Source organism: Rutidosis leptorrhynchoides, chromosome 9 (assembly GCF_046630445.1).
Source record: "Rutidosis leptorrhynchoides isolate AG116_Rl617_1_P2 chromosome 9, CSIRO_AGI_Rlap_v1, whole genome shotgun sequence".
NCBI lineage: Eukaryota > Viridiplantae > Streptophyta > Magnoliopsida > Asterales > Asteraceae > Rutidosis > Rutidosis leptorrhynchoides.
This window is the reverse complement of record NC_092341.1, coordinates 62,786,781-62,802,100: the sequence shown is the minus strand read 5'-3', so window position 1 is coordinate 62,802,100 and position 15,320 is coordinate 62,786,781. Positions and strand designations below refer to the sequence as shown.

At 32.0% G+C, this 15,320-nt stretch overlaps 2 protein-coding genes across 3 annotated transcripts; both read left to right on the top strand.

Annotated features, from left to right (window-relative positions):
* The first annotated feature begins 937 nt into the window (after positions 1–937).
* LOC139868104 (uncharacterized) lies at positions 938–1,351 on the top strand. Its single transcript, XM_071856441.1, has one exon. It carries the CDS (start codon positions 938–940, stop codon positions 1,349–1,351), a length of 414 nt encoding a protein of 137 aa, XP_071712542.1.
* A 1,251-nt stretch (positions 1,352–2,602) lies between these two features.
* On the top strand, positions 2,603–5,590 carry LOC139866959 (tRNase Z TRZ1-like). 2 transcript variants are annotated; one of them, XM_071855262.1, is made up of 10 exons: positions 2,603–2,653; positions 2,957–3,063; positions 3,158–3,434; positions 4,096–4,258; positions 4,348–4,418; positions 4,549–4,644; positions 4,769–4,882; positions 5,011–5,079; positions 5,174–5,248; positions 5,348–5,590. In XM_071855262.1, the coding sequence occupies exons 3-10, from the start codon at positions 3,249–3,251 to the stop codon at positions 5,420–5,422; spliced, it is 849 nt and encodes a 282-aa protein (XP_071711363.1). In that variant the 5' UTR covers positions 2,603–2,653; positions 2,957–3,063; positions 3,158–3,248; the 3' UTR covers positions 5,423–5,590. The 2 variants fall into 2 exon arrangements, with proteins under 2 accessions (XP_071711363.1, XP_071711364.1); XM_071855263.1 differs by lacking the exon at positions 2,957–3,063.
* The last annotated feature ends 9,730 nt before the right edge of the window (positions 5,591–15,320 follow it).

Here is a 15,320-nt window from a genome sequence, read left to right as displayed (position 1 = left end):
CTGGGTTTGTAATTGCAATCGTGGTGAATGAAAAAGTATGGTTCTTGGTTCGAATTGAAGGTGAAATTAATCGAGATGCAAAAAAAATCGACATTAACTTAACTGAAGATTTTAAAAATGAAAGTTTATATTACCTCTGAAGAATCGACGGCCTGCAACAGAATCCCTTGATCCCAAATAAAAAAAAGGGAACACAGCGGAAACTAACTTGTTTATAGTAATCCTTTTTTTTAGAAAAATAAAAATAAAAATAAATAAAGAATATTAGAATTGGCGTATTTATTAAAGTGCCGTGGTCGTGTATAAAGTGACGTATTTTGTTTCCACTGATTGCTTGTCGAAACTTATTTCTCATCACTAATCAACCACTAAACTGCTAATAACCATGACGTACCTATTACTTGGTTTCACTTCTATTTTTTTTATATTAAACTTATATATTATTATTACTTATATATAACATTTAAAATCCTAAAATAAACATTTTATTAAATAAAAAAACATTACAAATTCCTAATAATACAAAAAAAAAAAAAAAAAAAAAAAAACATTACAAATTCCTAAAAAAAAACATTACCGATTCCTAAAAACAAAAATAAAAACATTCCCAATTCCTAAAAATAAAAATAAAAACAAAAACATTACAAATTCCTAAAAATAACCAAGAAAAAAGTTCAATACGACCCGATCGTGTCGTCACTCGCGTGTCCCGAATCGCTACTATTGTGTTGAACGCAGAATTGTCGGGTCCAAATACCAATACAATACAACTCGATTCGTTGGCATTTGAGTTTGGCTCTCCCGACAATTTCATACCATTCTTTTTCAGTTGTGATAAACTCGAACTTATCAGTTTCTGGATCACAGTAAGCAAAATCTGAGGCAGTCTTCGCTTAGTTGTCCCGCGTACATTTAAAGAAGTTATGATTTCTGACATATGGAGAATGGAGTTTGGCATTGGGATTGGACCAGAATCTTGGGTAGTCGAAATGAGTGTGCATTGCAACAACTTGTTTCGGTTGTCAAAAATACTGTACTGATTGATCGTCAAGATACATGGTACTGGGAACATACTTCGGGTGGGATTTATAGAGTTCGTTCAGCTCGTAATATCATTGATCGGTTTCGCATTCATTTGGTTCCTAAGACTATTAACTGGTTGACTTTTATTCCTCGAAAAGTCAATGTGTTTATATGGAGATTTGTGTTGAATTGCTTACCTACGAGGTGGAATCTTTTGGCCGAAGGAGTGGTTTTAGATTCTATTATATGTCCTGTGTGTAGAGTGGGAATTGAAACTGCTTCACATCTTTTTTTGGTTGCCAAGACGTTTAAGAAGTGTGGTCAATGATCAAAAGATGGACCAATGTAGATCTTCCTGATTTCGATGCTTGGTCACAATTGCTTGATTGGAAACAGGCGTAGAACACTTCCAAGGATCTCAAAAAGAAGAAATTGGTGATTGTCTCAGTGATTACGTGGGTGTTTTGGCGATTCCGAAACCAAGTTATTTTCAACAATAGCTTGGCTCAACAAAGTCTTATTTTTTAATAATATTAATTGTTTTCTTTTACGTGGCTTTCTCATATAAGTACTTTAGTTTTTAATTAGAACTCGTGGCTTCTAAAACTTTTGTAATTCATTTTCTAACGTCTTGCTAGGGAGGCTTCGTTATTAATACAAAGCTTTACGTTCAAAAAAAAAAAAAAAAAAAAAAATAGTACTAACACTTCAATGTTACTGAAATTGCAAAGAAATCCATGAATTTTTAACTAATACAAATAAGGCTAAAAAGACCTCAAATAAAACTTACAAAAACAAGATAAAAAATGCAATTAAAGGAAATATGACAAAACCTACAAAGTCTTCAAGTCTAGATACAACAACAATAGGCTATCCAGTGCTTACGAAGTATGAAAGAGATGAGATGTAGATAGTCATTCCTTTAACCTAAAATAGAAAAGATGTCGTTTATTCACCCTCTAATTAGCGATTGTTTGACACTATTATTAAGAAATGACAAAAAACATCAAACTCTTCCATGTGAATGTTTATTGGTAATTTACTACTCAATGCGTTCCAAATCTATTGTCCCCTGACAACAAAACACGGTTTAAGAAAAAATGACTAATTATCTCATACTTTTTATCTATCTTTTTTCTCTTACATGTATATGTATAAAGTTAGTTTTATATGGGTAAAAAAAAAATTTTAAGGCATTATTCTTAATACACAAATAGTCACTGTAATTTGTCAAATTTTGCAACTTTAGTCACTATGAATTTTGTTAATTTAGTCTGTTAAGTGTCAGTTACGTGCCAGCCAAGTCATGTGAGAGTATTTTGGTCTTTTTCCTTCATTTCTTCCTCTCTACCTATACTTGATAAACTTGTGCTGTTCATTCCCATTTCCATTTTTCAAAAAAAAAAAAAAAAAAAAAAAAAAAAAAGTTGAAGTTATACACTCATTCACCTTCAGAATATCAACAATTACAAAAATGTTTTGAATCTGAGTATGTATATATTCTTATGTATTGAAGAGAACTAATTTGAAACTTATGTATTTAATTGATACGGAGGGAGTAGAATACAGTAGACGGCCTTACTCTAAAGGTTGCTGTAATCCGTATCCTATTTCATCTTCCGGCAATCTGGTAACTATATCTATCTTTATCCCCCCAAACCTTTCTCTTTTATTAGCTACAGTTAATCAATACTCCGTATAAGATAACACTTTTGGTTATTTGAATAATACACATGTATTTAATTGATGGAGTACTTAGTTTCTTCATTTGTAACATCAATATCATAGGCACTGTTCCCTAGTTCTAGTATTTGGCCAAGTGTTCACTCGATCCAGTGATCGCACACCAGGTGTTCGATGTAATGCCAATGTAAAAGGTGGTCATTTTTTATGTGGGTTCCAAAGATTTATTGGATTGCATTTTGTTGTCTAGGTGTATTTACAAATTCTGGATATTCTATTGTGGAGTATATACACTTTTCCTCACACGAAGCTCAGTATGGAACGAACAATTAACGAACTTCAGAATTACTTTCTTGCGTATATTGATTCCAAACTTCACATTAGATAACTATAACAAGATTTGAAAGAACATTATTAATTAAATCTTACGCCTTGTTTGGCATATATACAGGTGAGATTGTTGTTAGAACCAGGAATATATATCAAGTGTCAAAAGGTTCACATTGCTCCATTTGGTGTTCAGAATCCGCATCTGTGTAGGAATGGAGACAAAGAAGAAACATGGTTTGGTTATCGAAGGGTACCCGATTGAAGGGTTGTCGATAGCAGGGCACGAGACTTGTGTAATTCTTCCGACACTCAACTTGGCTTTCGACATCGGAAAATGCCCACAACGAGCTATCTCTCAACAATTCGTTTTTATCTCTCATGGCCACATGGATCACATTGTAAACCTTTCTGCCTCCCTCATATCTATTGTTGATTTTTGGTATAATCTTCTGAATTGCTACTATTTTTAAAGATAGAAGGTTTTCCCTGTTTGGGCTTCTCGCGAGGGCGAGTAATCCGACCCCATACTCTGATGTATGCAGCCCAACAGAATTACTCCCTGGATGTTTCCAACCCATCCCTGGCCACCATAAAATATTCGTCCTAGGCAGGATCGAACCTGAGATCTCTTGCAAGGAACTCAGGGCCAACCACTGGGCTAATTTGTGATGGTTTGTTTCATAAACCGATTGTTTGTCGATATTACAGTGACCTTACATTTGACTCATAACAAAACATAGCATTTGTATTTGTGAATTTTGGGAATTTTTTCAAATCGTGGGACAAGATTTAAGGTCTTTTCATATCACCAATTTAGTGTTTGAGGTGTTATTAGCTTTATTAATAATTTATCGTATGAAGAACGATAATATGAACCACTTTGAATATAAAAGTTTAGGAGACTGAGTTATATTGCTGGCATATTAGACACTAGATTGGACATATAAAAAGTCTAATGCTTTCTTAAACTTAGGATTTTTGTTGACCTTTTAGGATACATGTACGCCCGAAGTGTTTTGTTTTAAGGCCCCAGATGCTCATGATGCAACCTTTTTCTAGGGAGGATTGCCTATGTATGTTGCAACTCGTGGTCTATACAGAATGTCTCCTCCAACAATTATTGTACCAGCCATCATCAAAGAAAGTGTTGAAAAGCTTTTCGAAGCACATAGGGCGATGGACGAATCAGAGCTCAATCATACATTGATCGGGTTGGATATTGGTAATACTTTCTTGTATTTTTTTTCTTTTTTTCAGTTTAGAAGCTGATGAACTACTCAATATTAAGTTGATACATCAATACATCTGCAGGTGAAGAATTCTACTTGAGAAAAGATCTAAAAGTAAAAGCATTTAAGACGTACCACTGCATACCAAGTCAGGCTAGTAGACTTTATTCGTCACTCAACATATTAAAAAAAAAAACTAAATATGAATTAATATTTTAAAAACTGCAGTGATACCAGTTTTTTTTTTTTTTTTTTTTTTTTTTTTTTTTTTTTGGTGTTCCAGGGCTATGTAGTCTATTCTGTGAAACAAAAGCTTAAGCCCGAGTATATTGGTCTTCCAGGGGATGAAATTAAGAAGTTGAAATTCTCAGGTGTTGAGGTTTGTCTTCCTAATTTAAGCTCTTATATGTATTTTATATACAGTTTGTATTTGAATATATATATATTATAAAAAAAAAAATGAAAAAGAAGAAACTCAGATATTTGTGTTTGTAAATTGGCAGATAACAAGTATGGCAACATCACCTGAAGTAGCTTTTACTGGAGATACAACATCCGAATTCATTATTGACAATGATAACGGTGATGTATTAAAAGCAAAGATTCTTATTATGGAGGTAACTAACATCTCTTATTCATTATTGCCTTCAATATTTTTAGATAACAAGAACATGTTTTTTTACAAACTCCTTCGTGTACACATTTATTTTAATCTTTAAAGTGCATGATTCTTTGGTTCGTGTAGAGCACGTACGTGGAGAATATGATGACAGTGGAGCATGCAAGAGAGTATGGACACACACATTTGTCTGAGGTAAAATATTATCTTGTATATGCACATGATAAACACTCATCATCATTGTAGTGTTCATAACATATATGTGGTATCTTGTTTTGATAATGTACAGATAATCAGTTATGCAAACAGATTTGAGAATAAAGCAATTCTGTTGATACACTTTTCAGCTCGGTATCAGTTGGACGTATGTAATTGAAGCAGTTATTTATTTATTACTAGCAGTTATATATTTACTAGCAGTTTTGTTTTAGCTGACGTGTGATATTTGTTTGGTGTGAATCAGGTAATTGAAGAAGCTATTTCGGCATTGCCTCCACCTTTGGCAGGTCGTGTTTTCGCACTAAAAGAGGGATTCTAGATGGTTTATAAGACTTTCATATGTTCAAAGGAAGAAAAAGAGATGAAATTGCATTGCTTATGTTTTTTTTCCTACTAGTTAAGCTAATTTTGTTTTACTTTCTTCATACTTCGTATATAACTCTGTCATACAATAGAATTTGAACTCGTGGTTTTCTTTGAATAGTGTTATGAGTAAATTATCAATCATAGAACAAATTTAGCTTCTTTCTTTGTATAGTGAAAAGTCAGCGTTCAAAATGATGACTTGTTACTATCATTTTCTATTAGAGTATTAGGTAAATTTCTAAGTTTTCCTTATTTTCTTCAAGATGAATCAAGTGAGTAGTCAGAAAAATATTCTGAAGAACGTTTGTATCGTCGACAGAGATATCTGCCAAAGTTCTGCTCAATCCTACAACAAAGCAAGCCATGACGTAAAAAAACGTTACGAAAAGGATACGCAGTCAAGCACGACGCAACAAAATCAGCGAATTTCGATGCAACAAATAAGAAAAAAAAACAATTATTTCTTTTAGTATTTAGCGTTTTGTTTCCCGTCCGAACTTTCGCGACGCTGTTCAGACTGCGGGGAAGTATTAGACCATATGTTTATGTTAGTTGGATCAAGCCCAATTGTAGATTTAGAGATTAGGGTTTGGTTAAGTGTTAGGGTTTCATTATGTATCTTTATAAATACCGAACCAATAATGCAATATAGATTACGGGTTTTACTCTCTTACATGGTAATCGGAGTTTAGGTCTGATCCCGAGACCTAGTCGGCCGCCTTGAGTCGTCGTCTTTATACCGTCCTGCCAAATCTCTATATCTTTCTACATGGTATCAGATGCCTAGGTTTCTTCTTTCTTTTGAAAATCGGTCTGCCACCGCCACCAAAACTGGTACCACCATCACCGTGTAATGGTTTGCCGCCGCTTTTCTTACCCTCTTTTTCTACGCGTTCCCCGTCCGCGATTTTATAATTGTATTAGTAATTTTTAATTTATTTATTTTTCTTTCTTAATCCTTTATTCGTTTTTCAATTAAAGAATCATATATTTATGAGATTTTCTCTATAAGACAATGTCAGAAGCTAATATCGGAAATAGACATACAGACCGGGGTATTGGTGGTAACCACTCACCAATTGACACATGTATTTCTCTACTGCCAGAATGCTAAGCGGTACCGCCGGAATGATTAGCGAGTATATACATTCATCGATTGGTGGGACAAACGGTATAGAAATACACGTGTCGATTGGTGAGTCGTTACCGTCCATACCGCCAGATGAATTACGCAAATTTGATGAATGTAATAAAGGAGTTACAATTTGTCTATATGTTGATAACATGTTAATCTTTGGGAGTGACCAAAGTCAGGTTGATTTAACAAAAGAATTTTTTCCATCAAATTTCTCCATGAAAGATATGGGGAGGGTGACGTTATCCTTGGTAATGGGATAAAGCGTGAAAGCAAAGGAACTTTGATTTCACAATCTCATTATATTGAGAAGGTGTTGATAAAGTTCAATTGCTTTGATTGTACTCCTGTGAGTACACCTGTTGATCCAAGTGAGAAGCTTATGCCTAACCAACGTGTATCGTGATTTGAGTATTCTCAGGTAATTGGTTTTTTGATGTATGTCATGACTTGTACAAGGCCGGATATTGCTTTTGTTGGGGAGAAATTGAGTACGTATACTAGTTTCCTAGTACCCATCTTCACTCTCATTCCAGAATAGCTCGCAACGATTATATAATATCTAAAATTTTGAACCTATTTCATCACCTCGTTCTGACCGACAATCATCCCGGAGTAATAGCAGAAGCCAACGAGCTTCGCGCCCGAGTTGTAGCTTTGGAAAATATGGTGAAAAACGTACCAGCTTCAGCAACGCACCAGCATCAACAGTACCATTACCACCAACAACAACATCCGCATCACACGTCTCGACATCACAATCTATACCTCAAACATCAACATCATACGCACCATAGATACCAAGGAGTACCAACAACAATGAACGATGAAGTATTGATCCATAACTTCAATGAAGAAATATTCTGCGAAGAATATGTGGTTCCTAATAGTTTTAGAGATTACTTATTCTAGCTCAAACCGAAAATCATATGAGTTTAATATCATATTAACTCATTAAATCCATGATTACATCTGAAGACAATATATATGTATATATATATTTTTTCATAAAGATTGTAATTAAAAGTTCTTTGGTACAAACTGTTAATGGTGAAAATATTTTAACGGGTAGGTAATACCCGAGGAATATTTAGATTTCACATTAATAAGTTACACTGTACATTCTCCAAATCCGATTCAACAATCATTTACTATCCTACTTACAAGCACAGATATACGTATCTGTTCGCCAAAGAAAAACCATTTTCATTCAAATTTAATTTCATATTCGGATTTTGACCGATCAAAATCCAAGTCAAGATTTAATAGAAGACATCACTTTTAGATTCCTACATCTTTCAAAGCCATACTTTGAATTCAAAACTGTGCCAGATCCATTGGCGTGTTATTACCGAAAATAACTTTACAATACCTTTCCAAAATTAGCCAATTTTGTCACAGCTCTAGCAAATCAACTTCGACTTTCATTCGGATTAGCCTTATTATAACTTTAATATATAAGTTTGCCACTTGATTTCATCCTAAACAATCATTCATATCTTGACGATTACCATCAGCGTTTAATCATCTAAAAACACAATTCTCTTGAAACCACCTCGGATTGATAACCGATGATTCAGATATGGTAGCATTAAATGTAGAGGAAATAACAAAATTGTAGATGGTCTAAATGGCCAAGAGTTTGATGATAAAGAATGGAGTGTTAGGAACGCTCGATAGAAAATTTGGTACTGAAAAACTGATTGAGCTAACCTTGAAGGAGACCAAGGTAAAATACAAGGACCATACCATATATACAAAGAATCCAGGTAATTCTGGATCCGATGAAATCTTTAGAGAATATCGTGCTCCGAAGTCATGTTAAAATCTTGCGGAAAATTTTTCTTCATCAACCTTCGAACTTAGAAATTTCAAAATATCATCATAAATATCTTCGATATTTCTGAGGATATTTTCATAAATATTCTTGTCCGAAATTATCTACCTCTTCGTGCTTTCTCTATTCCATTATATTGGAAACTTCTGTAAAATCTAAGTATAAATTATGAATGAATTGTAGAGAAGTGTTGGAAATTGAAGCATGTGTTAGTATAATATAATGACGCTTGGCCAACGTGATTATATTACAGTAAGTCATGCTGAAATTCTATTGGAACATGATGAATCACAGATCTTAACGTCATCATGTGCCAGGTTACACGACTCGTTCAATCTGTTCAACCTCCGAACATATCAAGAAAATATATTCTTGATAGTTCTATCCTCAGCAAATCTGGTAATTTGACAAATCAAATCGTGAGAATACGTTCCTTCGTGCTTAGAACGTTATAATCATTCGAAACTCTATATCTACGAATTCTGGACCGTTATTCGCTTGATTTGAAGTCGAAAAGAGAAAATAAAAGCATGGAACTTCTAAATATAAGGGAAAATATAAAGCCCAGTAACAACACGGAAATTACAAACCGCGTATATCAATGCGTATAGCAATATAAAGACACGGGAGAATGAAAAAATACTATAACCCCAAGGTAATAGTAGAAGTGAATAGATTCCTTCGGTGGTAAATGGAAAAGAAGAATGACAGATGAAATAGTCAGGAAAAAAAATATCAAAAATCAGAACAAGATATAACATTTTCAAAATCTTTTGGAAGTATGAAATGAGGAAGAAAGTGTAGGATTGGTGAGAATAATGAAACGGAAGAAGCTAATTTATAGCAAAATGTCAGACGTAGTAATCGAGACGGATTACTACATTTAATTATATAGGATACTAATTTCCTTAATTACCGAAGAATCAAATCTTATATAGATTTCGAAGATTTTCATTCCTTGAATTCCGGAAATCCACCGTGACTACATCAAAAGTTAAATCTCTATCTCAATCTTTTGTGACAGCTTCACTCGTACGCTTTACATAATCGAATCGTTTTATCTATATTTATCAATAATGATAAAACTATATTTATCAACTCATATTCGTCATGAAAACATTTTTATTGTTAGCCATGACGACCACACTCAAATTTCGGGACGAAATTTCTTTAACGGGTAGGTACTGTGACGACCCGAAAATTTCCGACCAAATTTAAACTTAAACTTTATATGGTTTGGCACAATAAGCAAAGTCTGTTAGGTTGAGTCTCAAAAATTTTGAACTGCATTCATGTATACAATTTACCTTTGACTATTTTCGACGATTCACGAACAATTGTTGTAAATATATGTGTGTATTTATATATATATATATATATATATATATATATATATATATATATATATATATATATATATATATATATATATATATATATATATTGTAACACCCTAATATCTATTGTACATAAGTGTAAATATAGTACATAAAGCGTGGGAATAAATTCTGGTTTTAAACAGAAGTCTGATTTCTGATCAGGCCTAAGTGCGCTCAGCGCACACTTAGGGGTGCGCGCGGCGCACTCCTACTGTAGCCGGGTGCTGCCTTTTAAATTAGATATTTTGGAAGGGCATTGTGGTAATTTTACTTGGGGACGAGTTAAGATCACAGATCAGTGGGTTGGGAGTCATAACTCCACTTTCAACCACCATTTTCTTTCTACTTTAATTCTAGTGAGAGAAACCCAAATTTGAGTGAGGGAAAGCTCAAGTAAAGGAAGAAGGAGCTAGTGTCGGGTCTTAGCTCGAGTTATAAAGTTGTTCATCTCCTCTCTAGCTACGTTTTGGTTGTGGTGGTAAGTTCTAATTTTGATTTCCCTAATTTAATTTGTTTAAGGGTTAGAACTTGGGTTAGTGTTGAACATAAAACCTATTGTTAGTGATTTTGGGGGTTTTGGGTAAGATTGAGTCAAGAGAACTCAAGAATGACTAACCTAGGGTTTCAAAGTAATAATTGGTGTTATTGAGTCTAAAATGGTTAGTTATTCACTAGCTCACTTGTGTTGTTAGTAAAAACAGGTTCTAGGGTTTATGGTTGACTTGAAATGGGTCAAATGGGTGGGTTTGACCTAGCGGGTTAAATTGAGTATGAAAACACCCTAGTTATGTGTTGATGGAAGTCTTAGAACCTTAATCACTAGCTTTTAGTGATTAGTTGGGAGACTTGACCTTTAATGTGTGAATCTAGTGCAAATGGGTCATAAATGCACTAGTGAGGTTAGTTGGTAGGTAGTCCAACTTATTATGAGAATTAATTGAGAATTAATTATGTTAGGTGACTCGCTTTGAAGGTTACAAGTTATTGTTGGAAATCTCGCCAAGTCGACAAGGTGAGTGGAATGATTATACATGTGTGTATATAATGTATTTACTTGTACGAGATTCGATGTGGGTTTTAAGTTCGGGCGATCGATACCACATCGGGTTAATATATGATATGGGCTTTAAGTTCGGGCGATCGATACCATATCATTATGTGTGGGCGTAAAGTGTGGATTTTAAGTTCGGGCGATCGATACCACATCTTGCGTAACGGGTGGGTTTAAAGTTCGGGCGATCGATACCACTCCGGGGTTAGTGTTATGATTCGTTGTACGCTAACGGTTGTTGGGAACACCGATGGGAAATTTGAAGTACCATTCCTTTGTACTATTGGTTAACAATTGTACTATTGGTTAACCATGGTTATGTGTTTGTAGCGTGGCACTTTATATTATTCGAGTTATATATGCTATTTGTTTGTGCTAGCTTGTGATCTTGGTGATTTAGCGTTATACCTTGCGTTGGTATGTCATTTAAATTGCTAGTGTGTATGAGGTAATTGTGTACGTGATTGCAAGTAAGTAGGTTATATATGTATGTGTATAATTATTGCATTCACTAAGCGTTAGCTTACCCTCTCGTTGTTTACCTTTTTAGGATCCGGCTTGGATAAGGGCAAAGGTATTCGCTTGGATTAGTGGTTCTCGGGGGTGTTAGCTTTTTGGAAGTTCGACCAAGATTTGAGTAGTTTAACCCCAAACACCATGCTCTAGTGACGTTTGGCAATTAAACATTTTGTGGTCGAAACTCGTATTTCGTACTTAATGGTATTTTGGGCGTATGTGGGCCCCGCAATGTAAAGCTCGTTTTATCATTGATTCGTGCTTGTTTTACTTATACTAATATGATGTGAAAAGCGTATCGTCTAAATATGATGGGAAGTGTTAGATCTTTTTACGAAAATGGAACAATTTGGACAGCGGGCTGCCAGGCCTTGTGCGCGCCGCGCACCCAGCCTGGGCAGGCCTGCTTCGAAATTTTTTTTATTTCGCAGTTTTGGTTGGTTAACGGGTTGGGTCGTTACATATATAAGTATATATAATAATTGGAAATAATAAAACGTAATCATTAGAATTTAAAATGTAACATAATAACTAAATTACTATTAAAATGAATATTTATATATAAATATAATTTCTATACATAACTAATATTGTATGTAAATTATAATATATATATGATGTATAAATATAAAATATGCAGGATATATTATTAATATATTAAATATAATTATAAGTGATAATATAGTTCTTATATTAATGAATATTACTTTCATTATTAATGCTGATACCAGTATTATTAATATTATTAATTTATTACATAAAATAAAAATATGAGATTTGATAAGCATAATTGCTGTATCAACATTATTAGTATTACTCTCATTATTAGAATTAATATTAATATTAAAATCAGTATTATCATTTGTATTATTAATATTATTATTGTATATATTAGATAGATATGAAAAATGAAACATGTAACTTGTGATTACTAATATTATTACTAAGTACTATCATTAAAAATCAGTATTTTTTTTAATATCATTAATAATATGATCATTATTTTTTTATTTATTATTATTTATTATCATTAATATTATTATTAGTGATATTATATTCATTATTATTATAATTATTATTTTGATTAATATTATTATTATTATTATTATTATTATTTTTTATTATCAGTATTTTTTAATATTATTAATATATTTAATTATATTTACAACTTCTTAATATTAACATTAATTATAAATAAAATCATATAGAATCAACTTTCTGTTTAAAGTCTTGATCGAACTATTCTATTCTTTTGTTTCTGTCTAATTTGTTACCAATCACGATCTCAACTTTACACTACAAACAAATTCTATTGAGGATCGTATTCAACTTTCCATTTGTTTTTATTTTTTTTCGTACCAGAGAGAATAAGCTGTATTGATCTAAATTGCTATAAAACAAATGAGTTACTCAGAGTTATCCATACAATCATATCAAAAGATATTTACGAATCCAATTTGTTACATGTCGATCTCAATTCACAAATGCAAACAAATTCAGTTGCAAGTCTCTTTCTTCTTTTATTTTCTTTTGTTCTCTTCTTCCTAGCTCGAATAACTCTGATGACACCACAAATCACTTAGTGTGATTCTTATTCTCTTGCTCCTTATCTAATTATATAAGTATACATATACACTTACATGAGTTAGAGGAAACCAATCACCACCATGACACCATCCTCCTTTCTTCTCTTGAAACCGATTACCATCACCATTAATTACTCGATAGAAATTCAACTTAACAGCACCTTCGATCACCTCCATAATACCTACTGCAATTCGAAATAAAGAAAAAGCATAAATCAAATAGAAACCCTAAACCATTCCAACATTACCTTTAGTTTTCTTCTCCTCCTTCCTCTTGAACCTACGATCAAACAACAATCACTAGTGCAACACCACTTCGCCACAATAAATAGCATTTAATCACCTCCTTCAGCCTACTGTTTCCACAACCCATGAACTCATCTGATAACTTAGACGAAATAATATTTCTTTTGAATATAATTCTTGTCAAGCGAAACCAAAACTAAATACAACCACCTTGTACCATTCAAAACCCATGCTTACTACTACAACCGGCCTTAAACCATCTGCTACAACCCATCTCTTTTTGGTGTTCAATTATTTTTTTCTGTTGTTGTACGAAGAGAAAGAGGAGATAACCCGCTCACCACTTCCTTCTTGTTGATTTCCTTTGAAAGAAGCCTTCCAACACCACAAGTCACCATTGAAACCATTACAACTGTGACGACCCGGAAATTTCTGACCAAATTTAAAATTAATCTCTATATGATTTCAACACGATAAGAAAAGTCTGTATTGGTGATGTTTCAAAACCTTTGACCCGTGTTCATATATTCAATTGACCCTTGGCTATTCCCGACGATTCACGAACTAGATATATATTTACATATAAATATAAGTATACATAATAATTTGAAATAATAAGATACAATTTGATTATTAGAATTAAATATGTAAAATAATATACAAAATAATTATGTTGTTATTAGAATAAATCTATAAATATAAATATATGATTCCTATACATAAATATCATTGTATGTATATTGTAATACAATTAATATTCAATATTCAATATATATTATTATACAAGTATTAAGTATTACACACTTAATAATATGTAATATTAAGATATTAAAATTAATTACAAGTTAAAATAAATGTTTTACAAATATTATTATTATACACTTTATTATTATTACTAATATTAATATTAATATCAGTATTGATAAAATTATTATTTTCAATATAAGATATATAAATGAAATTTGGTATGAATAAGTTAATATAGATATATATTGATATATTATTATTATTAATATTATCATTATTAATCTAATTAGTATTATTGTCACTAACAATATTACTGATATACAATTACGGTAATTACTATCATTATTATTAGAAATATTATTATTCCAATCATGTTATTATAAATTGTATTATTATTATGTATAATATTAAGATCACTAGTACTATAGTTATATTTATTAATAATATTAGATATAATCTATAAAAATAAATATATAAAGAGATGTACATATATTGTGATAAATATATAGAGATATATGTATATGCTGTTATATACAGTTTTATTTATTAAGAAATCAGTAATATTATTTATTATTATTATTAATATAATTATTAATTAGTAATATTAATTAAAAATAAATTAAATAAAATAAAAGGACATATTATGCGATATAATTTATCAGTTTCCTCTTTTCTGCTTTTTTTGTTCCACTCGTTATATTGCAGACAACTAACATCAACCCTACATGAAGACTTTGATCAATAAATTTGGGAATTTAACATACAAACCATACCATACAATCCTCCTCAGCTAATTTTTTTTTCGGATTCTTTATATTTTTTTTTATTTTCTTTCTTCATCCTGTCATATGTTCCGAAAACCATTTGATCATAATATCGATTCCAAACAAATTGAAGGAAAGTGGAAATGCAGAAACCTTCTAATTCATTACTTGAAGCTTTCTTCAAAATCTCAAATTCGAAATTTTTATATCGAGTTAGAATTTCGGAGTCAAAGGTTTTTGAAATAAAAGTCAACAGAATCATTCTTGAGGAAATTCGAACTCGTTTTGATGATTCAAGTCCAATTGACGATTTCTTTAGTTTCTACAGATGTTTATAAAATTATTTCATGTTATGATCATAACCTATAACGGCCTACAAATCAAAATCATTAAAAATTTTTTTAAGAACATCGACGAGCAGCAGCAACATATAATTCTTTTATATATATTTTTTTAAAATGCAATTAATCACAAAAAGGATGTTTTTCTTTTTAGGATATTAAGTCCTAAAAACCATTTGGGTAATTATTAACAAGAGTATGCTGATTCTGGTTCGATTAACGTTTTTTTGAAGAAAAGGATATAGAAGT